Source organism: Aythya marila, assembly GCF_965140915.1.
Source record: "Aythya marila genome assembly, chromosome: 25".
Lineage (NCBI taxonomy): Eukaryota > Metazoa > Chordata > Aves > Anseriformes > Anatidae > Aythya > Aythya marila.
This window is the reverse complement of record NC_139066.1, coordinates 4996889-5022945: the sequence shown is the minus strand read 5'-3', so window position 1 is coordinate 5022945 and position 26057 is coordinate 4996889. Positions and strand designations below refer to the sequence as shown.

At 53.5% G+C, this 26057-nt stretch overlaps 1 protein-coding gene and 1 long non-coding RNA gene across 5 annotated transcripts; both read right to left on the bottom strand.

The window, feature by feature from the left end:
* Positions 1 to 325: 325 nt before the first annotated feature.
* Positions 326 to 16012, bottom strand: FAM117A (family with sequence similarity 117 member A; the record flags this gene model as incomplete). 3 transcript variants are annotated; one of them, XM_082779217.1, is made up of 8 exons in its annotated part: positions 327 to 1150; positions 1600 to 1723; positions 1925 to 2141; positions 2644 to 2778; positions 3090 to 3203; positions 3696 to 3791; positions 6394 to 6560; positions 15889 to 16012. In XM_082779217.1, 8 exons carry the CDS (start codon positions 16010 to 16012, stop codon positions 829 to 831), a joined length of 1299 nt encoding a protein of 432 aa, XP_082635343.1. In that variant the 3' UTR covers positions 327 to 828. The 3 variants fall into 3 exon arrangements, with proteins under 3 accessions (XP_082635345.1, XP_082635343.1, XP_082635344.1); XM_082779218.1 differs by lacking the exon at positions 3696 to 3791; XM_082779219.1 differs by lacking the exons at positions 3090 to 3203; positions 3696 to 3791 and having other exon boundaries at positions 326 to 1150.
* A 973-nt stretch (positions 16013 to 16985) lies between these two features.
* LOC309887476 lies at positions 16986 to 26017 on the bottom strand. 2 transcript variants are annotated; one of them, XR_014319067.1, is made up of 6 exons: positions 25769 to 26017; positions 25010 to 25286; positions 22813 to 22953; positions 19303 to 19393; positions 18325 to 18480; positions 16986 to 18218 (listed from the first exon to the last, which is right to left on the bottom strand). It is a non-coding gene; the product is annotated as an uncharacterized lncRNA (long non-coding RNA). The 2 variants fall into 2 exon arrangements; XR_014319066.1 differs by having other exon boundaries at positions 16986 to 18480.
* Positions 26018 to 26057: the final 40 nt, after the last annotated feature.

Sequence of the window (26057 nt, the reverse complement as noted above, 5' to 3'; positions counted from 1 at the left end):
CATTTATTTATTGGTTTTCTCCTTTGAGAAACGCGAACCCGACCTGCAACCAGTGCGGGGCTCCCGCCAACCCCCCCCCCCAACAACAAAACACAAACGAAAAGAGTCGAAAAGAGTCAAAAAATGGTCAAAACTGCCCAAAAAACGGGGCCGGCTGCGGGAGAAGCCAGGAAGGGGCACGGCAGAGGGCAGCAAGGCGGCGCCTCAGGGCTCCGGGTCCCGTTCCCGCCGCCTTCCCCCCCCCCCCAGGCCGCTCTCCCCTCAGGGAGGCAGCGCTGAGGCGCCCCCCCCCCCCCCCATTTGCAGCATTTTTTTCCTCTCAGCTCCTTTAAAGCTTCTTTTCTTTTCCCCTTCAGGCTCGTGGCAGGGGTAAAGGCACCATGGGGTGCTCCCCAGCCCTCCCCGTGCCACACCCAGAGCCCGTTCACCCTGCAGGTCAGCGTCGCCTCCCCCCTCTGAGCCCCTTTTTCTCCCCTTTTCCCCCCATTTAGGGTTCCCCACAGGAGGGGCGGGGATGTTCCACCTCAATCCTTGGCATTGGGAGCCCCGGGAGCACGGCTCTGCCTCCGCCGGGGGACAATCCCGCAGGTAACGCCGACAATTCACCACAGGAAAGTGCTTCAAAACGGGGGAGATCAGCAAAACGAGCAGCGAGGAAGCTCCCCTCTGGCACCCTCCTCAGAGGACGCCCGCTGTGGTTTCTCAACCCCAATCCCGGAGCCGCCCCCGTGGCTCTCAATCCCACCCTCAAGGCACTTTTGTCTCCAGGGGCCGGCCGAGGTGCACGCACGGAGGAGCTGCCGCCGCTGCCTTGCCTTCCCCTGGGCTTCACACCACCAGGGAGCTGTGGAAGACGACGCTCTCCTCGGGCTGGCCGCGCTTCCAGTGTTCGTAGTTCAACGCGGGCGACTTGGAGACGTCGCCAGCAGCGTCCTTCCGCACCCCAAGGAACGGGGCCGGGGGCTGGCAGGATGGAAAGGGGCCGGCGGTGGGGCTGGAAGAGGCCGGGAAGCCCCTGAAGAGGAAGCCCACGTTGGGGAAAAGAGGCTTCACCAGGCTGACGGGGCAGAAGGCAGAGCCGGTGGGGTTGAAGTGCACTTTGTTCTTATCCGGGCAGGAGGGCTGGAAGCTGTGCTCGGGGCTGGGGGAGCTGTGGGAGGGAAGGGGATGTGAGCTGGAACAGAGGCTGCCCGGCTGCAGGGAGAGCACCCAGAGCTGGGAGCTCCTCAAATTGCCACCTAAAAGCTCAATTCCCTGTGCTGTGGGGACTGCTGCTCGGCACAGAGCAGCATGAGAAGCCCGTTTGGTTCTGGAAGCACGGTTTTAGGTGAACAGCCTCGAGAGGCTGTGCTGAGAACAACCCCCTGGGAAGGGCACGGAACGCCAAAACCCTCCCAAGTGGCTCAGGGTTGGCGATTCCACTTCCAGCTCCTCCACCAGGACCTGAGCAGCTACTTTTTGGGGGGCAAATGTTGTCTCAGAGACCATTTCCCACTTCCAGCACAGGGCAGGGGGTGACAATTGCAGCAAGAAAAGCCTCAGCTGCCCCCACCCCAGCCTGATGTGAGCTCCCTGCCACCTGCAGCTCCTCATACTTACGAGGTTTCTTCAAAGGCACGCACTTTCTCGCAGCCCTCGGGAGGTTCCCGTTTAAACATGTAGCTGTGGTTGGGCCGAGGAGAAGAAGCGAAGGCCAGGACTGGTGGAGAGGGGCTGCCCTCCTCTAGCAGGGAAGAAGAAATACTTTTGGAGACGTTTTGCAAAGAATCCGGCAGCACCAGAAGCCAATCCCAGGCGTGCTCCTCTAAACCCCGTGCCTGTAGGCTGCAGCCATGCCCTAAAGCTTCAGCATTTTACCCGTGGGGTTCCCAGCTCACATCCTCCACCCCCTGACTTGCCAGCTCCTGGCCTTTCAAGCGTTTACCTTTTTCCTTGGGATCTGGCTGTGCCTCATCCGCAGCAGGGAGCTCTCCTGCTGCCAGCCTCCCCGGGGTGTGCGGAGAAAGGCGGAGAGGCACCGAGGGGGAAGGAGAAAGCGAGAGGCTGCTGCAGCTGCTGCTGGGCTCCAGAGTCAGGGCTGCATCTCCAGAGCCTCTCCGGGCAGGCGCCGGTGCCCTGTGGCCATCTGGGACATCCAAAATCTAGGGAAGAAACAAAGCCTGAGCAGAGCAAGGAACCCTTTCAGCAGCGAAATGGTGCGGCAGCTGCTCGGGGTGCTGGATCCCGACACAGGGACGGCTTCCACCTCAGGGGGCGAGGCAGCTGTTGGCAAAGCAGAAGGACAGAAACCCTTCCCTAACATGCTGAAGGGTTCGCAAGCTGTCTGGGGTCCCCTCCCACATCTGCACAGCACAAAACAGCCTCTGGATGCCAGTCTGCGACAGCACCTCAACCCTGCCAGCGAGGAGTCATCCAGTCCAGGATTACCCCTGGCTCATCTCTCGTCGCACCAGCCAGTTTTACAGAGGGAAGCCAGCAGCCACTTGGCACAGCTCAGACATTTACACGCCTAGAACAAGACGAAACCAGACACAGAGCCCATCCCCGTGGCCAACAAACAGATACAGACAGCGAGTGTCCTTGGAGGAAAGGATTTCAGAGACCACCCAGGAGATTCCGGGCAATCTCGTGACCTTCACTCACCCTCCAAAGCTCTTCATCTCCCTGTTCCTTCACAAACACTTCCTCCAGTTCCTGGTTTAGCCCTTCCAGGCTCCTATGCAAGCAAGGGCTGAGCCTCAGAATAGCAGATGAGGAAAGGCAGCCTGAAGGAGAGTCCTGCAACGACCCAGAGGCAGAGAAATTAGTTGCACCTGCACCAACCGAGCCCTTTCAGCTCCATCCTGTTCTCCAGGCAGCTGCCCAGAGAGGACTGACAGAAGGCTCGTGTCAACTCACTGACTGCAGATCAAAGCCCAGGGACACGTTGAAGAGGTGGGGGAAGAAGAGGAGGAAATAAATGAATAAATAAATTCTCCTTTCTCAGAAAGCAGGGTAAAAATTCTGAGAAAAGCCTGGAGGCTGCCAGCAGGAGCTCGGCCTCACCAGGAAGGCGCAGCGACAGCGGAACAGGGGAGACGTGAACGTACCCGGAGCGATCCGAGGACAGCGTGGTCCCCCGGCAGCGGGGAGCTCTTCTCCTTTTCTTTGCCACTTCTGCCATTTAGCTTTGTTCGCTGGAGCTGCTGCTTCAGTTTGGCAATCTAGCAAACAAAGGTTCGGCTACAGAACCAGGCGAGCCAACACACCTCCACCACGAAGGGTCCTGCCTCGCCTCGCCTCTCTCCTCCCCCTCTCTTTCAACCCTTGAGCAAGTGCCAAGACGGAGACGGCTTCGACCACGCCATGAGCGGCTCCGGCCACCTCCCAGGGGATGGACCGAGCACACGTACAAGGCCTTGTCACAAACACTGTCACAGACACCCCCCTGCAGCCTGCCCGGTGCTGTCCTGCTGCTGGAGCTGGGTTATTTTCCACCTACGGGGCCAGACCCCACGCACACCACGCCACCTCCGAGCTTCCTTCCAACAGCTGCCTGCGATTTCGGCCTCACAGAGCATTAGCGATGAGGACAGGGGCTGAGGTCTGATCTCCCTGTCCTCCCAATTCCCCCCCACCACGCAAGCAGGAGCCTCCTGGAGGTTAAGGACTAACACAGATCTTGCTGAAGCGTCGGGAGCGCGGGTCTGGGTTACCTCTCTGCGGTGATCTGCGCTACCCCAAGAAGCAGAACGCCTGTGAGAACTGGAGCTGGCTTTCCCCACTTCTGCATCATGCCAGGACACCGGAGTCTGAAGCGAGGAGAAACATTGCTGAGAACAATCACGACATTGACTGTGCTGGACGCTCGTGGTAGAGTCCCAAAGAACCAAAGTCATCAGCTCCTGCCCCTTCACAGCCCTGCTCCAGCCTTCCCCCGTTAATACCCAAGCATTGGCCAAAACCTCAACATTTTGACCCAAACGTGTGCACCTGTTGGGAGCCTGGACCTCCCAGACCTCCAGGGGAGAGGCCTGCCCAGCAGTCAGAGGCTTCAGCACTACAAATCTCAATGGAAACCCGTGCCACCTCTGCCATTTCTGGGGGAGAACGCTTCCCCTCCAAGCAGCTCAAGGCACCTCCCCAGAGGCCACTGCGAGAGCAGCAGCTGCTCCAAACAACCCCAGCGAGTCACCAGATGACAGGAGCCTCTTCTCTCCAAGTGTTTTCAAGCCTCTTCAAACCAAAGGAATGAGGTGAGTTACCTCGAGGCACCGGGCTTCCCTTCTGTAACGGGATGCAGGGCAGAAACCCGACCTCCTCCTGCGTTCCGGGCTGATCTGAGCCCTCCCTCGCACACCTCCTCCAGCACAGCACACCAATTTCTGCACGGCTACGACCCTTTGCTGCCCGGGTCTCTGTTTCAGCAGACATCACGGCACAGACGTCGCCCTGATTTAGCGTTCAGCTGGGTTTGAGAGAAGAAATTCCTCCAACCCAAACCATTACCCCAGCATCCTGCAAAACTACAGCAGCCCAGAGGAGCCTCAGCCGTCCCTGTGATACCCCCAGACAGTGCCAAGGAAATCCTACAGCAAGCACCAACCTCGCAGCTCTCGCACGTGGCACCCCGGATCTCATTTCCTCCCTCAAATATCCTCTCCTGAATCAGTAGATTACATCCAGAAGAAAGCCGAGGAGGAAAGCTAAAGGCCTACAGGAGAAAACCCACGCGACTGCGAGAGGCGAGTCTGCCAAAAGCTCAACTCCAGCTGCTGAGAACAGCCCAGGGCATGGGAGAAAATCCTCTCCAGTCACAGGAAGCCTCCCGAGCACCTGCATCCTCCAAGAAGTCCCTCGCTGCAGCCTATTGCTGTGACACCCCGAGCACCGAGCGCTGCAGGGCAAGGAAAGAGGGCCTAAAAAGGAAGAGATGTGTGCGCATCCCACCTCTCGCAGGCAGAAGGAAATTACAGAACCTTCTGTACTAACTGTGGCAAAACCGCTTCCTCAGAAAGGGGAGAGAAAAACGCTTTGCACAGCGAGATAAAGCCGCGAGCTCCAATCGTGCAGGCGGCTGCCATCCTCGCCCCCACAGCCAGCACCTGCGCCCGTATCTCGCTTCAGCACCCTACAACAGCAAATCTCCAGGGCTCTGCCAAACAGCTGATGGGTAGCTGAACAAGGGAGGGGAAGTAAACATGTGCTGGCTAGCAGAGAAAGTCCCAGCGTTGATAAGTGGAAGGAGTGGCAAAGTCCTGGAGGTCGCAGCGGGGAGCGCTGTGTTAATGCACAGGGAGGTCTGGAAGCGGGGACTTTATTCCCAAACTGCCAGCATCAGGCAAGTGGCTGTGTGGGGATTTCTGCTCCTTTCCAAGCACATCACAAGGTGAAATCAGCATTTCTTTGCAGATAGCTGGGGGAAGATGCCCCACACCTGGCCTCACTGCAGGAGTGAGCAGCTCCGAGCTCAGCAGCCAGAAGCAAGGCGGTGCCGTCCCCGTTCTGGGAAGGAGATGCCCCACTTCGCCAGCCTTTTCCCCAAAAGGACCAAACTAATTAGCTCGAAAGCACTGGGGTTAAGCGTTCCCACCACTGCCCATCTGCTTTAAGGCAGAAAGGAGGAGTATTCCCAGAAATAACTCTGAAATCAGGTTCAAATTCTTTCCCTTCCTCTCCAGCACGCCCTCTGCCCTCAGCAGTGCTCTTGGGCACCAGAACCCAAACAAAAAGCAGGCGAGAACCCGCTGGAAAAGGACAATGGAAGTTGGAATCCAATTGAGAATTTCCTGCAAACAGCCCCGTTATAAACTGTTGACTCGCAAAGATCAAACAGCAAGTTCACACAGATGGGAGTGCGCTAAATAAACGGCTCGTTAAGCAAACGGATGCTCTTATCCCTCTGAATTCTTTCACCTCCGCAGATAGGCGAGCGCTGTTTGCTGCCACACAGCAATATTTACAGGTTGCTAAGAGTTCCTCGAGGTCTGGAGCTTTTCCACCCTCCAGCAGAGCGCTGCGCTCTTCGTGCTAGCGAGCCTTGCTGTGGGAGCACCCTCGCCTTCTCCCAGCGTGTGGCACTCAGCCCGCGAGTGTTATATAAGGACTTGGCCCAGAGCTGCAAGCCAGAAAATAAAATAAAAAACCAAAAAAAAACACACCACTAGTGCTGAGCCAGGGCTGGAGCAGAAAGCCAGCGGCCATCTGCCTCCAAACAAGGCCAAGGAAATTCCAACTCTGCACCAAAGGGGAATCAATCGAAGCTGAGAAGCAAGAGGGGAAAAAAAACCTTCCTAGAAAGTCGCAGCTGCACGAGCCGGAGCCTGAACGCTCTGCCTCTTCCCCCCCACCTTACACACCTTTCAGTTGGCCCTCTCTTGGCCCAGAGACAGCCTGGGCTGTCTGCATTTGTACCTGGGTGGCTTTGTCATTCATGCACGAAGCAGCAGCTCCTTCGGCGTCCCGCGGCCACTGCCCCAGCAGGTAGGAGCCCACGATGGTGTCCAGCGAGGAGGTGCGCCGCACGCGGGGCTGCCGGGGCCGGCACGGCTTCTCCCCAGCAGCAGCACAGGGGACGCTGGCTAGACAAGGACAAAGGGAACAGATTCAGACTTCCAAAACCAAAACCCAGCAAAAGCCACCCCGATTAACGAGCCCACATCGAGCACAAACATCACCAGGAGGGAATTAGGACGTACAGCCCGCACAAGTCCTTGTAGTTTTCCTCCTCACTGCTCTCTGCTCCACTGCAGAGCGCCGATCTCTTGCTCAGCACCAGCAGATTGCTCCTTTAGAGCAAGAGATTTCATCGCAGCCCTCAAGAGGCTGCTCAGAACCACTGATGAGACGTTCCCGACTACGTTGGGGTTGCTGCTGCACGTCTGAGCAAAATACCTGACACGGCCACCTCGCTTTTACACGAGCAGGAGGGAAGAGCACGGACACCCGCCCTGCAGCTCTGCTCTGCCCAGCTTCCACGCTGCCCGTGCTGACTTTCAGAGCTGGAAACGCTGTGAGCAGAGCTGCTTCCTAAATAAAACGAGGCCGGGCAGCGATGCAAACCCATTGCAAGCCAACAGCACGGAGCACGGAGAGCCAGGAGGCTCCGCGAGCTGAGGCCGTGGCACCACGCTTGCTGCTCCTTCCCAGTCCGCTCCATCACATCCCAGTCAGCCCCAAACTGGGTGCCAGCACCACGCCAACCTCTCCCACGGGCCTGTCACCACCCCTGCAGCTGCGAGGAGGCGTGCTGGCCACGGCAAGGGAGAGAGGCGAGCTGAAGCCAGCAGAAAGGTCTGTTTGCGTTTCGGTTTGATTACCCACGCTAATTACCACGCGCATTAAGAGCAGCCCCGTGGCCTCCCGGCAAGATATTCAGGCTGTGGGCAGCTCTGCTGCAGGTTTTCTCTTTCCTCCCCAAAATCGGGGCGCTGTGGGCAGGCAGGCAGCGAGTTCCCCACACGAAAAGCAGCCTCAGAGCTGCTGGGCACCGCGTGGGGCTCGCCAAAAAACTCTGTAGGCAAAGGTGTTGCAGCACTCACTGCCTGGCATTCAGGGCCTAAATACATCCCTTTATCAGCTGAGGTACCGTTTGGGAGTGGAATTCCGGTTTTAGGGGAGAAAAAGGTAGGAACAAAGGCACCTGGGAGGGCCAGGAGCATTAGTCCTTGCAGCACAGCCACACCTCAGAAGGTCCACACGGGATTAAAGGCTTATTGTGCTGGCTCCAGCTGCCATTTCAGACGTGCTCCCTGCTTCCAGGAGCCTAACGCAGCTACCCCTAACTCATTTAGGAACTCGTTAGGACCTGCAGCTTCCTCTCCCATGCCTCTGTGCCCCCACGGGCTCCATTATTCGCATCTCCAGCTGGTTCTTTCCCCTCACGCCGCTCTCCCCGATGAGGTTTCTGGCAGAACTGAACGCTGCCACCACCAGGAGCTGCTCCTCATCCTGCACAGCTCCCCAAAGGGCCCCCAAAACCTCCCCAAAGAGCCCCGGGGGGCTGGGGGAACCTTCCCAACCCAACCTTGCCCAACCCAAACGGGGCACCACCAGCTCCAAGCGGGGATGACACCCCGGTGAGACCCCATGGGATGCTCAAAGCACACCCAGAGCCACCCACACGCTGCGAGCTGGGGCTCCGTGGTGCCACCAGAGGCCGAGCCGGGTCCCCTGCAGCACCCAGGGGTGCAGGAGAGGAGCTGGGGCACGAGGGAGAGGTGACAGCAGGGTGGAGCGTCCTGTTTACAGCCCCGTGCTATTATCAGCCCCCAGCACCCAGCCTGCACAGCTGCCACCCGGCCACGAGCGTGGCCCGGGGCCAAGACAGCCACCCAGCTGAGAAAAGCCAGCTCCGGGGGTGCTTTTAGTCTCCGGGGGTGCTTTTATTCCCCCATGGGCACCGCAGAGCTGCTGCAGATAAGGGAACTGCTGCTCTATCTCCAGGAGCCACTCGGTTGCCTCCGGGTGCTGCAATGGGGGTGCTGAGAAGCAGCGAGGTCGGATGTTATCCCAAATGAAGCAGCAAGGGCGCAGTTTGCTCGCAGGACTGGTGGTGGGGATTTGCAGGGTCCCTGCTCTTTGCCAACCACGACAACAGCCGGGAGCTCAGAGCTTCCTACCTAGTCTCCTGCACCAATCTCTGTATCTAAAAAGATAACCACAGGCTTCAGTCAACTCGTAAAAAAAAAAGAATTATTTTCAATTCACCACCCCAAAACTTCCAGAGTCTCAGCACTTAAAGCTGGATCCACAAATGCTGGCAAGCAAAAATAACGTTCCCACTACTGCTTGCTCTTTAGAGTTGTACAATTTTCTTCCTTCCTTCCTTCCTTCCCCCCCCTGCAGATGTCACCCTGGGGAAGCTGACCCTTCCCGATCACAGAACTGCTCAGGAGCTCAGGGACGTGCTGTTCAGGCCCTGGTGGTTTTTTGGAACGTGTCCACGCAAAATCTATCTTACAGTGATGAAGCATGAAAAACAAAGCTGATTAGATTGAAGCAGGGACTGTTACAGTTTACCACGGAGCGATGGGCTGTCCTCACCACCATGCCAGGGGCTCCTCTTGCAAAAAGAGAAGGTTTTGGGTGCAGTTCTCACTTTATTAGCTCAAACAGGAGTCGCATGTGAGCTTTCAGGAGTATTTGTCAGGAAGCATTTAGCCAGGATGGAACCCAAGCAACCCCGTCAATAATTAACTCATGCAAATTTCTTCCCCTTGGTGTACCAGAAATTACAGCTCATTACTCGGGTTCCACATCAGCTTGCCTCGTGGGCACCTCGCAGTGCTCAGGTGACACTGGGGTGACACTCCTGACCCAGGGGACAGGAGGACACCACAGACGCCCAAGCTGGATTTCTCAAAATCCAGCCAAATTTGCCAAAAGCACAGCAGCACCCGTGCTGCAGGAACGTCTTCCAACCAAAATTCGCCCCGAAGCAGGCTGCTGGCTGTGGATCCGGGCCCCCCACTGCACCCCTGTCTCAGTTCCTTCATTTCCAACATCCCCCTGGGAGATCTCTGCAAAAAACATTTCTGCATGGAAAAAAAACAACAAAACAAAAAAACAAAAACCAGCTCTGCTGGGGTGATCACCAGCACGGGTATCCTACAGGAGAAGAGATGAGCTGCCCGGCTGTGCCAGAGCATCACAAACACACCTCACGTTCGTGATGCTGTGAGCCTCGGAGATCTCGTTTCAATTTCCCTGCAGTTTCACCAGGGTGAACCCAGCTACCTGACGGCTTGTGGCCCAACAGGCCTGAATCCCCAGCAGCAAGCAAGCTGCAGAAACACAGCCTCCCATTTCCCTTCTTGTTTTCTTTCCCCTGACCGAGCAGATGAAGGAATTCGTGTCCAGACAAAAAGGCCAAAATGCAACGGCCACCTATTTCTGAAGAGTCCTAATCTTTTAACACAGCAAAGGCTAAAAACATGCACAGGACATAAAAATATATATAAAAAAAAAAGGCTTTTCCCAGCATTGTTCATTTTCAAAAGAAAGGTGAGGATTTCCAAGCCATGCCTGCTACCACCGTGCTCCGGGCAGGCACCTCCCCACGGCACACCTCAAATTCAGTCACACCACCCAAAACCAGCCCAGAATCATGCAAGAAGTCAAGATTTCTGTCCCGAGAATCCACCAAAGCCTCCAAGGAGCAGCTTTGGTCATTCTTCGTGCCATTTAAAATCTTGGGGTTGGGACAGACGGCGCTGAGATCTGCAGATTGAGCTGGAAACCAGCAGCGTTGGGCAGGGGTTGGTGGCAGGGTCACACCCAGCGACCACGGCAGGAAACGAGCTCAAGAAAGCGAGACCCAGAGCTGGAGAAGTGCTGAGAGGGAAGTTCAGAGAAGCTAGAGAGAAAGGGGATATCCCCTGCACCGAGACACCTCCCGGCAGGTCTTCTTCAGGGGAGGGGACCAGGAGCAGATCTCGAGCCAGAAGTGGAGTAAGGGGCCCAGAGAGGATGGTGAGCAACCAAAAGGTGTAAAAATCACGGCTGTAAATCCACGCTGAGGGGGCTCCAAAGGGACCCACCAGGAAAGGAACCAGGTGGGCACACGGAGCTGAGCCCCCGCGCAACGGGCAGGCTGCCTCCAAGCACAGCCAGCGGATTTTTTGGTAGGAAAAGCCTCACTTCACCCTCAAAGCAGGAGAATTACGGTCAGAAGTTGACAACCGGGGAGAAGAACACAGCAAGAGGATCACTGATGTTGGTGTGTGAGATCTCTGATCCCACCCGGCCTCAGAGGCTTCCCCAAACCTGGAGCCCAGCGAAGAAATTCCAGGCTTGGGAGAAATCCCAGGCTTTGCAGTCCCAAGGATGGAGCATCTGCAGGTCTCATCGGAGGAGATTCACGTGGTTCAAGCTGGTGTGGTGGTTTTTTTTTTTGGTGGTTTGGTTTTTTTTGGACACTGTTAAACAGCAACTTCCTCAACCGCTGCTCAAGGCCTTAGGCTGGAGCTGAGCACTCGGTTAGTGGAGGAGAAGCTGAACTTTCCCCCTTTACCTCCATCCTTTCAAAGTTTGTTTTTCAAATGATAAAACCATCGGAAGAATTTCAACATCCTCAAAGCCTTTGGTTGAAGTGCACGTCTCCTAAATCCAGCCACGGTGGGACCTCCCAGCACATCCATCTCCTGCCCCCCGGTACAGGTGGGGAGCGCCTCCGGACCGACTTCCACGCTCTGAACTCCACGGAGGAACCAGAAGAAAACACAGATGAGCTGGCAGCCTCTGACAAACAATAAGGGGGGTTTGGAATCAAGCAAAAACCTGCTTAAACTTTCTGTCCTGTCCTGTTTTTATCTTTAGGACTCGCTCACCCTGATCTGGAAGCGCAGATGACCAAGGAGTCACCCCCAGCACCTGTATCAGAGGAGCGAACCCTCAGCTATGAAGACATGGGTTGGGTTTGGGGTTTTTTTTCCTCCTTTTTTTTTTGTTACACCCACTTAAATCAATTCCTGATAAGCATCTAGGCATCAAGATCACGGCAGAAGGCAGGGCTGTCGCTCAGCTCAAGGTGAGAAACCTTTGCTTCCCAAGCCCTTGGAAGTCTTCCAGCCCCAAGGAAAGCAAACAGAGCGAGACATCCTTGATATTTCAACAGTTACAGACAAGCCAGGAAACAAGGAAAAAGCAGCTTGTCCTTTCCACGCTCACAGCGACATCAATCACGTAGCACCTCACGACAAGCCCCGATCCTCTGCTCCTTCACAGCCACCTTTGTGAAGGATTTCAGCCTGCCTGCAGCGCCCAGCGTGGAATAATTCTGCACCAGGAGAAGTCCCAGCAGCTGATAGCCCTGATATCCTCGTGCCAGCTCCAGCTGAAGGAGCAGAGGAGCACAGTTGGGATCAGCTTGCTGCTAGAAGCTCACCTGAGCACGGCAGCAGCTCACACCCAGCACTTGTGCAGAGCAGCCTCAGGCTCCAGCACGCCAGGAACTGTGCAAACGCTGTCGATCTTGCTCCTCAAACATAGCAGATCTTGCTCCTGAACGCTTTCAGACTGAGGAGATGGCAAAAACGGTGAGAAAATGAGGCAGGGGAAGGGAAGCAGAGGAAGGGCTCATTTCTTCTCCACACCGTGAACTCAGAACCTATGGAGGGGAAACAACCCGAGAGCTTCCGAGTCCCTCTGCTCCCGTCCCTCCTCCCCGCACAAATCCGTCTCTCGATGTCATCCCCGGCGTTTTGAAGCAGGGAGAAACTTGTTTGACCCACAGCCTGTCAACACGAGGCAAGATGAGTTAGAGCCGTGTCCTTTGTTTCCCCTTTCCCACACCCAGAGGCTAACCAAGTGGGAGCAGCAGGTTGGGGCTGAAGGGATGATCCCTATCAGCTGAGGGCTGCACGGCCCTGAACAGGCTCCAATTACCACGAGGAACTCGTCCCACACCAACCAAAGCCACCTGCAAAGCTGAGCCCCGCATTGTGCTCAGCTGGGTTTTGTACAAAGAGGGATTTCATCCCCTAGGACAGGAGCAGGATTCCTCGTGGATCATGCAGCAGCAGGACACCCCTGAGGTTTTCCCATCCCTCCACAACCACTTTTTCCCCATGACAGCTCTCCGTTTCTACTTAACCCTTCGTTTCCATCATTAGGGTTTGCCCACGGCAAAACCCTAAAGGCAGGAGCAGAATTACTCAGTCGTGGTGAATCCCAAAACCTGAAAAAGCCAAGCTTGGGAAGCAACTGCTTGCACAGCAGCTGTTTCCCCACGCCGCACTCTGCATACTCACTGCAGGGTTTTTGCTTTCTATTTATTTTTTAAAGTGTTAATACAGAGCAAGCTGAGATACTCCTCCTCTAAAAACCTTAAATTTTAAGTATATTGATGTTACAAATCTGGGCGTTCCTTCCTCATTTGCTTATGTGCCCCCCAAAATCTCCAGGTGTTAGTTAAGAAGCATTGAAAGAAAACCCAAGAGCAGCCACCACAAACACCTGCACCACCATTCGGGCAGCAAAACCTTCACCCTCATCCTGTGGGATGCAGAAACACCATCACACGCCGATTCCTAAAGCAACCAGCAGTGCTGGAGATATTCAAATAATAAGGTTAGGAGGGGGGAAGGAGACCCCCACGTCCATCCCGTGACGCCTGCAGCTAAGGAGAGAAGGGCAGGGAGAGCCTGGGAACAGCTCTGCTGCGTCACTACCACATGGGCAGCACTTTTAAGGGGTAAACACATTTTTATTCCCAAAGAATCATTTTCATTTTGCTACACACACACTCGGCCGGCATTGCCTAGGAATAGCGTCCCACTCGCCTGCCTCTATAACACACAGCAGGCACGGGCTGCGTGCAGATACCAAATAAAGCTGTTTGGCACTCCGCTCACTCCGTCTCCCCAGCAGGATCCAGGCAGCTAAAACAACTGGACATCCCCAAACGGGCACGTGGAGCAGGCAGGCAACGCCATCCCAAGCAGATGAGTCAGCCCAGCTAGCTAGGAACTTCCTGAAAACCTACGAGGCACCACAAAATTCGGGGGTTCGAGGGGTGGAGGTCAAAGCCCGGCAAATTTCTGGGGGATTCGGGTGAAGCAAGGCCGTCCGTAAGGATTTGGTGTCACGGGGGGCGGTGTGAAAGGCACAGTTCTTGTCAAAGCCACTCCTGAAGGATGGGGAATTGCCCCTCTGGATCTTGCTGCTGGTGTTGGCTACCACTGACCCAGTGGGCTTGGAAGAGGGATGAGAAGCCCAACGTGTGTAGGGCTTGGAAGGGAGAGAGGCAACATCCTGAAATCCCCAAGAAGTTAATTGCAATGCTACACAGAGAAGCAGTTGGTGGCTTCTTGGCCAGCTCTTCATCTTAATTAACTCCCTGCTTTTAAAGGAGCGTTGTGAGAAGTTCTCTGAGCTCCTAACACGAGACGTGGCTTTGCTTTTTCACCATTCCCCATTTTGTTCCTCCCCCTGCACGAGCCAAGTCAGCCAGCTCCAATTACTCACTTATGTTCTCAAAACACCACGGGCACACGTTAAAAGGTGAAGGGCAATTCAAATAACGCTATTTCTCTAGTGCCATACTGGGAAAAGAAAAGCCCGGAGACTTTTCTGGCAGCCTTACTTGAGAAAAATCAGGTTCCAGGCCTGCGGTGCACGAGGAGGAGGACTGGGGTTTGGGGTTGCAGCCCAGCAGCAGACTCACGTGTGACAGCTCAGGGAGGCTGCAAGCGTGGGGATTCTCCAAGCTGCAGGTGCTTTGGTGTGGGCTTCGGAGGAAACGAGCGAGACCACAAAGGGCACGAGCAGTGCCATCGAGTGATTTCGACTGCGGGGTCCCCACAAAGCTCACCCCAACTGAGCCCTGCCCGCCCCGGGACACAGGGATGGCTCTGGCTGGACCCAAAGAAATTCTCTCGTTACCTGCTTCCCCACCTACAGCCACGTTGCCTTTGAGAAAATGAATTAAAACACCTCGACAGCAACTCCAGGCAGCAGCTTCACCACCGGGCATCCCGGTGCCTTCATTTCTAATCGAGTCCTTTCAAGCTCCTCGCAGCCCTGCTTCCTGGCACCCCCCTGCTCGAGCTCTTCCCTTTTAACAGAAGCCCTTTGAGAGACCCAACAGCTGCTCCTCGATTCAATGGGATCCTCTATTATCAGAGCAGCTGCAGGATCAGCCCTGGATCTCCCAGCACCGAGATCCCCAAAAACCAGGCAGCTCCGGAGCGGTTCAGAAAGCCTCCAGATCCCAACCTGATGGGATAAAGCCCCAGGTTTCCGTGCTAAACTCCCAAAAGGTGGGAGCAGGAGGGGTGGATTATGAATCACTACAGCACCAGCTCTCGGTTAAACCCTGCCGGTTCGGCTCCCACGCACGTAGGGAGCAAACCGAAGCTTACGAGCGACTGAGGAAAAGAGCAGTGGAAATTCAAACGCTTCCAAAGCTGCATACGAAATGATCGAGAGGAAAAAACCGAGCTCCTGCAGCCGGAGCAGCGAGGCACGGAGCCAGGAAGAAATGAAGAGCAGCGATTCTGGTTCATGTCAGCGGAGCTCTGCAGCCTCGCTGCCCTCAGGAGCAGGCACAGCACCGAGCTCTCCTTTTTGTGAGCTCCGCTTTCTCTTCTGGAAGATCTGAAACTACAGAGTAATTGCCCAATTAACTGCAACTTCACCTCCGTTTCAGGGTACTGCTGAGAAGGAAGGAGAAACCAGCCCTCGAAACGCATTTCGTTAACTCGTTTCAAGTGTAAATTGAGCTAAAAAAGCTTTTAATAGCTGCTCTGATCAATACCAGCTCTGCCAGGGGCAGGGACGACTGAGTGGGGAGTAATGAGACACGCACCACCTCCAGAAGGGCTGTTAACTCGAGGATAACGTTAATATTAAGGCTGTTAATTCAAGGATAATGTTAATATTAAGGTCCTGTTGCATTCAACAAAAGAACTGCACCCGGGCAGCCAGCACCGAGCTGTGCTGGCCCAAACCCTGAGGGGTATTTCGTGCTGTTTAAGAGTTCCAGTTAAGCTTACTTTTAACCCAAAAGGATATTTCACTGCTACTTGGCTGCTCCTTGCTCTAACACAGCCGAGCGAGAGCCCAGCACCCAGGAGCAGCCCCGGGAGCAGCTCACACACACACACAGCAAAGCCCCGGGGCTGTTGGCGGGGCCCCCAAAAGCCAAATTTCAACGAACCCAAACCAAGTGTCCGGCACGGACCCCGTCAGCACGCCCCCAACCCTCGCCTCTTCACCGAGCGGAACAAAGGGCTGGCTCGGGGGGCAGCCGGCTTCTTCTACCTCACCCCCCCGTCCCCCTCCGTTGCTTCTTCCCTTCCCCTGCCTCCCCCCGACCCCCCAGCCCCCAAAACCCGGCCGGTAGCGAAGCCCAGCTGTCGTTACCGGCTCCCCACCCCCCGCTCCATAACGGTTCCTGCCCGTTACCTGCCCGGCCGCCGTCCCCGCGGCGCTGCTGGAGCTGGAGCTGGAAGGGGACGGTGGCGCGGAGCGGCTGCAGCCCCCCCCCCGGCCCGCCCCGGCCACAGGAGGTGCCGGCAGCCCCCGCCATGGCCGCGCCGCCCCCCCCGCCCCGCCGCACTGAGCCCCGCGGCTCGCGGCCGCCGCTTATCAACGCTCGGGGGCGGGGCCGCCGGGAAAAGCGCGGCGCTCATTGAGCGGTTATAAGAGCCGGAGGCTCCGCCCCTGCCCGGGTAGCCAGTGAGAGCGCGCTGCCGGCCGCTCGGTGCACGCGCTGAGAGCGCAGCCAATCGGAGGCGCCCCTAGCCTTGACGGGCGTTAACACTCCCGCTAGAGCCAATCAAAAAGGAAAGAGAGCCTCAAGCCCCGCCTCCTCCCCGTCCCCTCACGCAACCAATCAGAAGAACAACCCACCGCCTAAAACCCACCCTCCTGAGGACGGCCAATCGCACGCCGACCCGAGCGACCCGCCCCTTCCCCGGCGCGACCAATGGGAGCGAGCCGGCGCTGTTTGTGTTCCGCAGCCCTGTGGGGCCGGCGGCCAATGGGCGGCGGGTCACGTGGGGGGGGGGGCAGGCGCGGTTTCTCTTTCACCTTCGGAGGCCGCGGGGCATGACGGGAAGGGGGCCGAAGGGGGCCCAAGGGAAGGCTCTGGGTAGACCTGAGGTCCCCAGGGGAGCCTGCACGCAGCCCCACGTGCAACTGCACCCTCCGTGTTCGCTCTTTCTGAGCAACCCTAAATATATCCCTACCCCGAATCGGAGAGGAATTTAAAATAGGGCCCTGTCTCATCAAGGGGAGCTTGACATGACTTGAGCATCTCCATTCCATGCTCTGTACTGTTCCTTAGGGGTCGCACACCAAGTTTCCCCAGCGCGACAGCATCTGAGGTTGGAAGCCCAGGGAACATTCAGGTAATGCAGCTCTGCCCTACCCTGGAAGCCTCTTCAACGCTGCACATTTTCCTTAAAATGCGACTATTTTATTTCCCTAGTTACCTCAGGCAATTACACCACGTAATCCACCCCGTGACTGTAGGCACTCAAACTTCACAACAGTTGGAACATGTCGGGGATATCACATATATCCTCGGGATGAGGTTTATTGAGTGTATGTACACTGTGTAGGGATGCTAACGTTTCATCATCAACCAGAGTTTAACGTACAAACTAATTGTCAGTATAAAACATAATACAGTGAGTGTTAACAGAACAATAACAGGGTGAAGCATCTCGTTGAAGATTCCCGTGGCAGCTGGTAACCATGCAAACAAAGTGTCCCACCAACGGTGTCTCTTGTCTCTCTTTACTCTTTGCACCACTCGATGTATTTCTTGTGCATCATGATGGGCAGTAATCAGAGTCTTTTGTCCATTTTCTTGAACTTGTGTCATCAGCCGCTTCAGGTCCTCATGTACCAGCAATTTCTTCACCAAGGTGAAGAAAGAATTCACGAAGAGAAACAAAGGGGCGTCTACCAACATACAGGTGTTCAAAAGAACACAAAATGTAGTGAAAAAGTCCGATAAATGCCCAAGATAGATTCCTTTTTCACTGTCAGGCCAGTAGCTCGGCTTTTTTTCCCCTAGGATCCCTTCAGAGGGGGGTCCTTCCAGCCCAGAAATTCAAATTCACCTTTCGGTTTCTTTGCTACCCATTTTCGTGGCACTGCAGTTTGAACCCAACACCCACAGCTGGAAGAAACCAGACACATTCACTGCCCTGCGCCCATCAGTTTGAGCACGCAGGAGGTCACGCAGCTGTGCCTCTGGTTCTTCTGAGCCTCTCTCACGCTATAAATACCACAAGGAAAACTGAAAACAAATATTCAAGTGGCTCAGCAGGGCTGAGCTAAGCACCGCTCTGCCTCAAGTCCAAGTTTTGCTTTCCCCTAAATGCTTCCCTCCAGGTTTAACCTCCCCATTTTGCTTTGTTGTGTAAGAAGAGGCACAAAATCCCCAGCTGCTCCCTATCAGTTGGGCTGCAGCCACGCTGGCTCAGATGAGCTGCGTGTTATCAGCCAGCCAAGTCTGTCTCAGCTGCACTGAGCCCTTCTGGATCCATCCTCAACCACCGCAGCACTGGAGTTCATAAAATTCAGGTTCCTACCTTCCTGCAGGCTACTCTCGTGCCTACACAGCGCAGCCATCTCCCTGTAATTAAGGATCCTTAATGATGTGCAGCAGAGAAGCAACACAACCTCTTACAGCTGCTCCAAGGCTGCAGGTCAAGGCTCCAGCTCCTTATCACACCGCCTCTGCTCGCTCCCGCTGCTTCTGCCGCCGCAGTTTCTGTAACCTGACAGGAGAGCTGCCCTGCCTTAACTACCCTCAGTATCTGGAGCCCAGAAAGCCAGTCATTTGTTTCACCACCATCAGCAAACACCACAAAGCTTCAGAATTACCTCCTGGTGATGGAGCAGCCAATTCAGCATGCTCCAGAACGCTGCCTTGTAACGCTCCGTGGCACGCAGGAGAATATCTCCCCTTTGCCCCTTCACCCCTCCAAGCACACCCTAGGCCACGGCTGCCTGCCATTCTTCAGCCTTCTGTCGGTGTCACTGGAGGAAACAACAAGCAAAGAGGAAATGTGGAAGGCTGAGCAGGTGTCACCGCAGCCCTGCCACTCTGGTGCAGCGCTCAAGTCCTAAATGAGATCACATTTCTGCCCCTTTGCTATGGGTAGGAGGTAGGCAGAGCTCAGATTTAAAGTCCTGATCAGCTGAGCATGAACGTGGAAGATCCAAGGGTCATCGAGCCCACAAGCTCGGCTTTCCCTCATTGTCCTTCAACAAAATTCCTCTCACTCCAAACTGTGCAGTAAAACGCCTGCCTGTCTGCCTCCCACTCCCCAAAAAAGGGGGCTGCGTTGCACTGCCTGACAGTTTCTGCACTCAAATGTTTGGAGACAAAAAAAGCTCTAAGGAGTGAGAGAAATAAAACTGCTGCTTATTAAGAGACCAACAAATTATTCAGCAGACCAGCTGAGCTATTTCACAGTCTGGTCATGCTCGCAGTGAAAAACCAGTGGGAGTTTTGGGAGCGTAGCAGAAGCCCTGCTAAGAGTAAGGAGACGTTACGAAATGGATCGTTTTCACTAAGTCATGGAAAGGCTGGAAGCCTCTAAAAGCATGAATCATCGATAAACCAGCAAGGAAGAATACACTTGAAAGGAATCACTGCTGCCAACATCCAAACAGAGCATGGCAGTGAGAGCGAGGAGGCGAAGGGGAGCGAGCTGGGCCAGTGCTGACTATTCGATGTGCAAGGGGGAAAGCACGCACAACTCCTGAACAGCACAACCCCTGAGCAGCCCTCGTTTAAACAAACACCATCAGCAGTGCTGTCTCCTGCAGAGAGAGCTGTAACAAAGCGTCTCGTACCTTCAGCATCCTCTGCTGCTGCTCGCCTTCCTTCCAGCCACTACAGCGGGCGTCTCGTCATCCTGCTGCTGGGACCCTGAAGCTCGTCCTGCTGGAAAACAGACACAGCAGGGATGACATTTATTATCTGGGTCGGGATCCTTTTATCACACGCTTGCAGCAGCTAAGGGACGGGATTTCCAGTTTGCTTCTACACCGCCTGTAGCGTTGAGGGCACTCAGCAACCCCAGCTTTGTGCCAAGCCATGCAGGAGCTGGCATTAACACCAGGACTCGTGATCTCTGCTGGCAGATCCCACTTATCCCACCCTAACAGATAAGATGACCTTTTCTCTCCTCCCGTTCCCAACCACCCAGATTCGGGAATTATCCAACACCAGAGATTTCATCTCCGAGATTAACACGGGCTGCATTGGATGTAAGAAGTTACCCCGGAGGACTGACAGCTTGCTCAGGAGAACGTGTGTAAAAGGCGTATTAAAGAGCAGCAGCAGAAGCTGTATGTTCTCGGGACAGGCCAGCCCATGGTTCCTTCGCTGGCACAGCAAATTGTCAGCAATCAGAGCCCTACTGCACCCATCAGCTACTGTCCAGCAAAGCACAGCTCGGCCACACAGCATTACCTTTATTTCCTGAGACCCAGTTTGATGAGAAAGTGTTAGAGACGTGATATAGAAAAAAAAAAAGAGCATTTCCATAAAGGGCTGCGCTTGGCACAGGAACATTCTTCTCATAGATACCAGGCAGACCCAAGACAAGCGCCTTAAGAAGTGTTGCTGAACCTCTCTAGAACATGGCAGGGGTGAATTCTGAAGCCCGGGTACAGAAAACTGCGTGGGCAACAACTGGCACCAGGTAATTAGGAAAAAATTCAGACGCTGAGGAAAATAACCTACTTGGCTCACCTCAGGGCGCAGCACGCCAGAAGTTCATACGGGAAGAAACAACTTTTTGCCATGAATAATTACAAAAGCAGGAGTTTTAAAGGAAGTCGCCAGTTCCAGCTGGCACAGAAACCTTACCCCAAGAACAGCCATTTTGCTGCACTGCACCTCAAACAGGACACGAGCCCCTGAAATCAGCAACCTTGCACATCCCAAGCATTACTATTTGCCTATATTTTTTTTCTAGCTAGAGGAATAAATAATAAAAACTGATAAAAGCTGCCGATCCCAGCCCAGGATACGCTTCCTCCAGCAGTTTATCTTCAGCGTGGCATTTCTTTAACTACTTCAGTTTTAAGGCACGGAGCTGGGCTGGTAGGCAGTCCCTTAACAAACTAAGGGAAAGATAAAGCTGAGTGAACAGAGTTGTGCCAAACTGAGGGCACATTTGGTACCACAGTTAACCAGAGCATCCTGGGAACGGCGTCACTCCACGCACCAGCCTGGCAGTAGCTTCTCACTCTCCAAAATCTTTTCTTACTTCTACTCAGCTCCCCTTTCTCCCACTATGATCTTCTCCTGCTCCTCGTTTGCTCAACCTTCAGCACAACCTCCAAGGATACTCCACCCTTTAGCGTGGGGTGATGCTGGGTTCCTGCCACCTGCATCCTATTTGCACCTTGGATCCAAGCACGAGGCACATCCTCAGCACGTAACCTCTGCCTCCACTGCTGCAGGCAACTGCCTGAGACCCAGAAGATGGCAATTTGGGACTATTTTTTAATTAGAGGAGCAAGTAGAGCCAAATTCTGCCCCCACTATACACATATACAAGCTGTTGTTAATATCCTCAAGGTCCTTACTACAACCAAGGCATTTATGTCAGCTAGGAACTGAGCTACAAAGTGCCTGCAGCTGGTTGTCCATGGCACCACTGTCGGTTTTCAGGCAAGAACTGCCTGCAGGACAGTCCCAGAAATGCCAAAAGGGATTAGTTTTACCTTCGCTTCCCACCCAGCGGGATTCTTTGTGACAAACAGGTTTTATTTTTACACCCGTGAAAGTTTGTGTCATTGGACTGAACAACCTGAGCAGAGTTTTCCTTTAAGGAAGCATGCAGTGGGCTTGATTGATTAGGAAGAAAGGCATTAACAGCAGTGCCAGGCAGTTGGAGAGCACTGCCTAGACTGGAAGGAATGTTTCAAAAGATCAGATCACAAATCCAAAAGCTGACAAGAGAATCCAAAAAAAACCCTCTTATTTTGGCAAGAATGGGGCAAGGATGGCATAAAAATATCTGTCCTACCAACAGGCTTTAGTCAGCCCTATTTTGCCAGGGCAAAATGTACTCTTATTGCAATTATTTAATAATTAGATTATGCTACGAGACCCAGGGGAGGGAGGGAGCCAGGAAGTGTGGCTGCACTCAGCTGTAACTAAGTGAAAAACTTCTGTTTTCAGCAAGGCTCAGACTGGATCCTTTTTCCATTACAATTAAAAAAAAAAATAAAAATGATGTAGGCCAAACTGGCTTGACCTTGCTCCTGCTGCCAGAAAACCCAGACTCTGCTCAGATGTCTGCATGCCAGAGCCCCTGGGGAAAGAGTGAGCACACAGATTCTGTTCAAGTCAACTGAAACACTGCTGTAGAGAACACAGCTAGTTGTAGGTGTAAGACATTTGGCTCAACGCGTGGTACACGGCTGCGTTTCTTCCTAAAGGGGTTTCTGGGGTTATTTATACCACCAGTCAGTATCCATTCAAATCTAAACCAGGCTTAAAAAAAACAAAACCACCCACCCCAAACACACACAGCTTACCAGGAACCTGTTCTCTCCTGTTTTATCAAAGATCAGGGCATGGGAGCAGTAGCAAGGGTTAGTCCTCAACTGGTTGCTGAACTGCCTCCAAACTCGGCTCCTCTTGATGTACAACAGCTGGTGCATATTTTTATTCGCACGGGAGTAAGAAACAAATACCCTGCCAATCCCAAAATAAATCCAACAGCCTAGACTAACATCAGCACTACTATTGTCTGCATTAAACACATTTGTTGCTGTTGGGTTTGCTTCTGGCCGTGTACTAGGGCCCAGTGGAGAGCTGGCCTCTCAGCTCTGAACAAGCAAAGGCTCAGAAAATATGTAAGGCTGCACTCGCTGCCAGCCCAGGCCCCCCAGCTGATTTTCTACCCCATTAAATTCTGTCTTTGCACCTCATACCATTTGGATACACCTATAAGCATTGAACTCGTTTGCACATCACCGACTAGATGTTGTTTAATCCAGTCAAGAACCAAATTCCAGCTCCTCAGCTAGCGAGAAAATAATTTAGGCTCCAACCCCTGCTCTAAAGCAGGGCCAATGCAGATCAGGCTGCTCAGGGACCTGTCCAAAAATACAACCAGCAGCGAGGCCTCAAGTGCAGTAAAAGGGCCCTTGTGAGAGACAGCGACCCACTTCAATACAGACGTTGAGCCACATCAAATTGGGATCAGAAGTTCTTCAAGTTTCTTGGACCCACAGGTTCTCTTGCTGCTGCTCTGCTGCCCTGACCTTCCACATCTAAAAGCCACACGCTGAAAGGAATTAAGCTGGAACCCCAACCAGGTGAAAGTCACCTGAACTCACCTTCAGAAGACGTGAAAGTGCAGTGAAGCAACCATCCTGGATCTTCCTATCTGTGTAACAACGCTCTGGATCGTTGCAGCATTCAAACATTACCCCAGTCTTTCCGAAACTCTAGCCCCCAGGGCTGGACTGAGATGGTGCCTAAAAGCAAGTAAGATTTGATGAAATACAGCACGTTAATGAAAATCTGCTATAAAAACATCTGGTGCTTGTCCTACTTGCCTTAAAACATGCTTAAGCTGGTAAAGTAACCCTGTAGGAATTCAGCATAACAAATAATGCACGAGGCAATTAAAGTGATTGCTTTAACATTTATAAAGCACTTAAGCAGCTGAAACACCTGACGTAATTTACAAGCATTTATTCTGCTTCCTAATTCCTACATAAACAAATTTACTTTCTGTTACCACTACCGTAAGCGATGGCCACATTAAGATCCCTCGGGCAGATTTCTCAATGCCATGTCTCCAGAGCAACTGGAAACCCAGGGAGTAAAATGGATTTTAAGTCTAATTTCAACCTCTTGATGCCCATATCTGTTTATGGAGACTTCTGTGTGTGTGTGTGGAAATTCCCTTTTAGTCTCCTATGTTTTTTTAAGATTCAGCAAGAGATCCTTCTGTTTAAACAGAACACTTCACTTTCAATGAGTTTTGGTGAGGATAAAGACCTAGACAGGCTTCAACAGATTTAGCTGGATTTTTTGGTAGCTAACTCTGCTGACAGCAGCAGCAATTTAGAATATGTACACATATATACACACACTTACACATATATATACAAGAACCCAGGATTTAAAAAACAAAACTCACTTTTTTGTGTCGTTTAACGTGACATTTCAAGACATCAAGCACATACTAAACTTTAACCTTTAGGTGTCACACCAAGAAATTCCTCATTCCCTACTTGGAAAATGTGGACAGTTACGAGACTGAGTGCAGCTTTACAACCTTACTGAGGGGGTTTACCTCCAGTGGAGATATGTATGAGCAGAGGCTACGCTGATTTTGCACCCTGAAGGTATCATTCCTTCTCTTTACAAACCAATTCCCAATTTCACTCGCTCAGGGTGAAGCGGTTTCATGCACTGACATCTAGTGGCGAAGCCAAACGCGGAAGGCACCTGCAGGCACAGGCAGCCTCTCCAGTTTCCCATCTCTTCGTGTTCTCCCCCACAACAGACCTAAAATTTTAGCTCTGACAAATGCTGGTAACAGAACGCCTTCAATACTAATCATTGGCACGTGGTCGAGGTCTCTGCACATCCTCCACACACTAAATCCAGTTTAAAAATGCAGATTTTCATTTCTACCAGAAGCCTCCTAAGTTTGGGCTGGCTCTTACAGTTTTAACAATTAAGTGCTGCAGCCCTCATATGATGCACAGTTTTCAAAAGAGGAACCCTTCAGCTATCGCTGACAGGTAACTGTTTCAATGGGATATGATAATATGGAACTTTTTATGTAGTCATCATATTCTTTACTCTTTTTCATCCTGCAGTTGAATTTAGGTACTTGCAAGGTGCAAACACATTATGTTAAAGCCACCTTTTAAGCTAACTGTAATTTTTTCTTACAATGATACATCCTACTTAATGCAAGACGAGAAAAGATGAAGATGCAATCTGTAAGACCTTTAAAACCTTTTTCGTTGCTCCTGACTGCCCCACATTTCCATTAGAGCCCTTCATCGGTTTGCAACATTAAACACATCCACTCCTGCAAAGTCTCAGCTTTGTCTCATGGAAGAAATAACAACTGTAACATGTTCAGAGTAACTCCTTCCTTCTCTACCACACTTTTCTTCATTCTCATTCCTACTGCCCTTTGGGGCAATAGTTTTAAACACAAATTATAATCTTAAACTAAACATTTCAAGCTCATATAATACCTGGAGAGCATAACGTTCGTTAGCCTATCATTAGATTTTGGCTTAACTGTAATTTGAGATTCACTTAAATTTCAGTCAGTCTTCACGGATACTGCTCTTGTAACACTGAGTACGCCACGTGCATTCCTGCAGCAGCGTTTTCTGCACTCACCTTGCCCCAGGAGGCTTGCGAATTGCTTCACTGAAATGCCCAGGCTTACAAACGAGCTGTTCTCCTACCTGGCGTTTTCATGTGCTTTGTGTGCACCGTTTTTATCTTGCATATATGTTTATTTGCAACAAACACGAACGTTCCCACTTCACCTACCACACACGCTGCTCCCCATTCTCCTCTGCTTGGGCAGAAGCAGGGAGCTTTCATCTCGGCTTCTTCTTCAGGTTTCCCTTCCAACATCTCCTGGGAGATCAGCCACACCTAGGAGCAATGACAGCTTGGTGTGAAAGAAATCACCATCCCTGGAGGTCTTTAAAAGACGTTTCGATGGAGAGCTTAGCGATATGGTTTAGTGGAGGTCTGTTAGTGTTAGGTCAGAGGTTGGACTCGATGATCTTGAGGTCTCTTCCAACCCAGAAATTCTGTGATTCTGTGAAATGCCGTGGGATCACTTGCATGAATAAGGACACATAACCACAAGGATTACAGGATTAGGCCCCGATTATTTCACAATCTGTAGAGCAGAGCTAACCACAGTTGCAAATAAATCAACCGTTTGACTAAACACCCTTATTTTTACCCCAGTTCTTGCACTCGTATCGTGGATATATCACCCTCAAGCAACTCCTGCCTCAGCTACAACCCAGGAAAGGGCTCGCAGGCGACCCTTCCCCAAAAGCAGCTCCCCACGGAGCGCTTGGAGGGTACAAAACGCGCCCCGACGGCCACAGCCCCCCCGTGAGGGGAGGGGAGCCGGGGGCAGCCCGCCCCTGAGGGGCCCGCCCAGGGAAGCGGGGCCGGCCGGGTCGACGCTGTGAGGAACCGGGGCCCCGAGGAGGCCGCTCCCGGCAGCGGGGCAGCCCCCGGGGTCCCCTCACCGCCCCCCCGGCCCGAGCAGCCCCCGGGACTCACCGCCGGCCGCCCCCAAACGGCTCCGGGAAGCGAGAAGGCCCCGCCGCTGCCCGGCCCTAAGATGGCCGCCGCGGGAAGGCGCAGTTTGCCCGCAGCTAAGATGGCTGCCTAGGGAAAAGAGCCGCTCCGCTCCCTTCTGGGCAGCCCGCCGGCTTCGTGCCCGCACTCAACATGGCCGCCGCTGCAGCGCCCGGAACCAAAATGGCCGCCGGTGGCTTCACCCCCCAACGGCGCCGCCGGGACGCCTGCCCGCAGCTAAGATGGCGGCGCCCGCTGGCGTGAGGCTGGC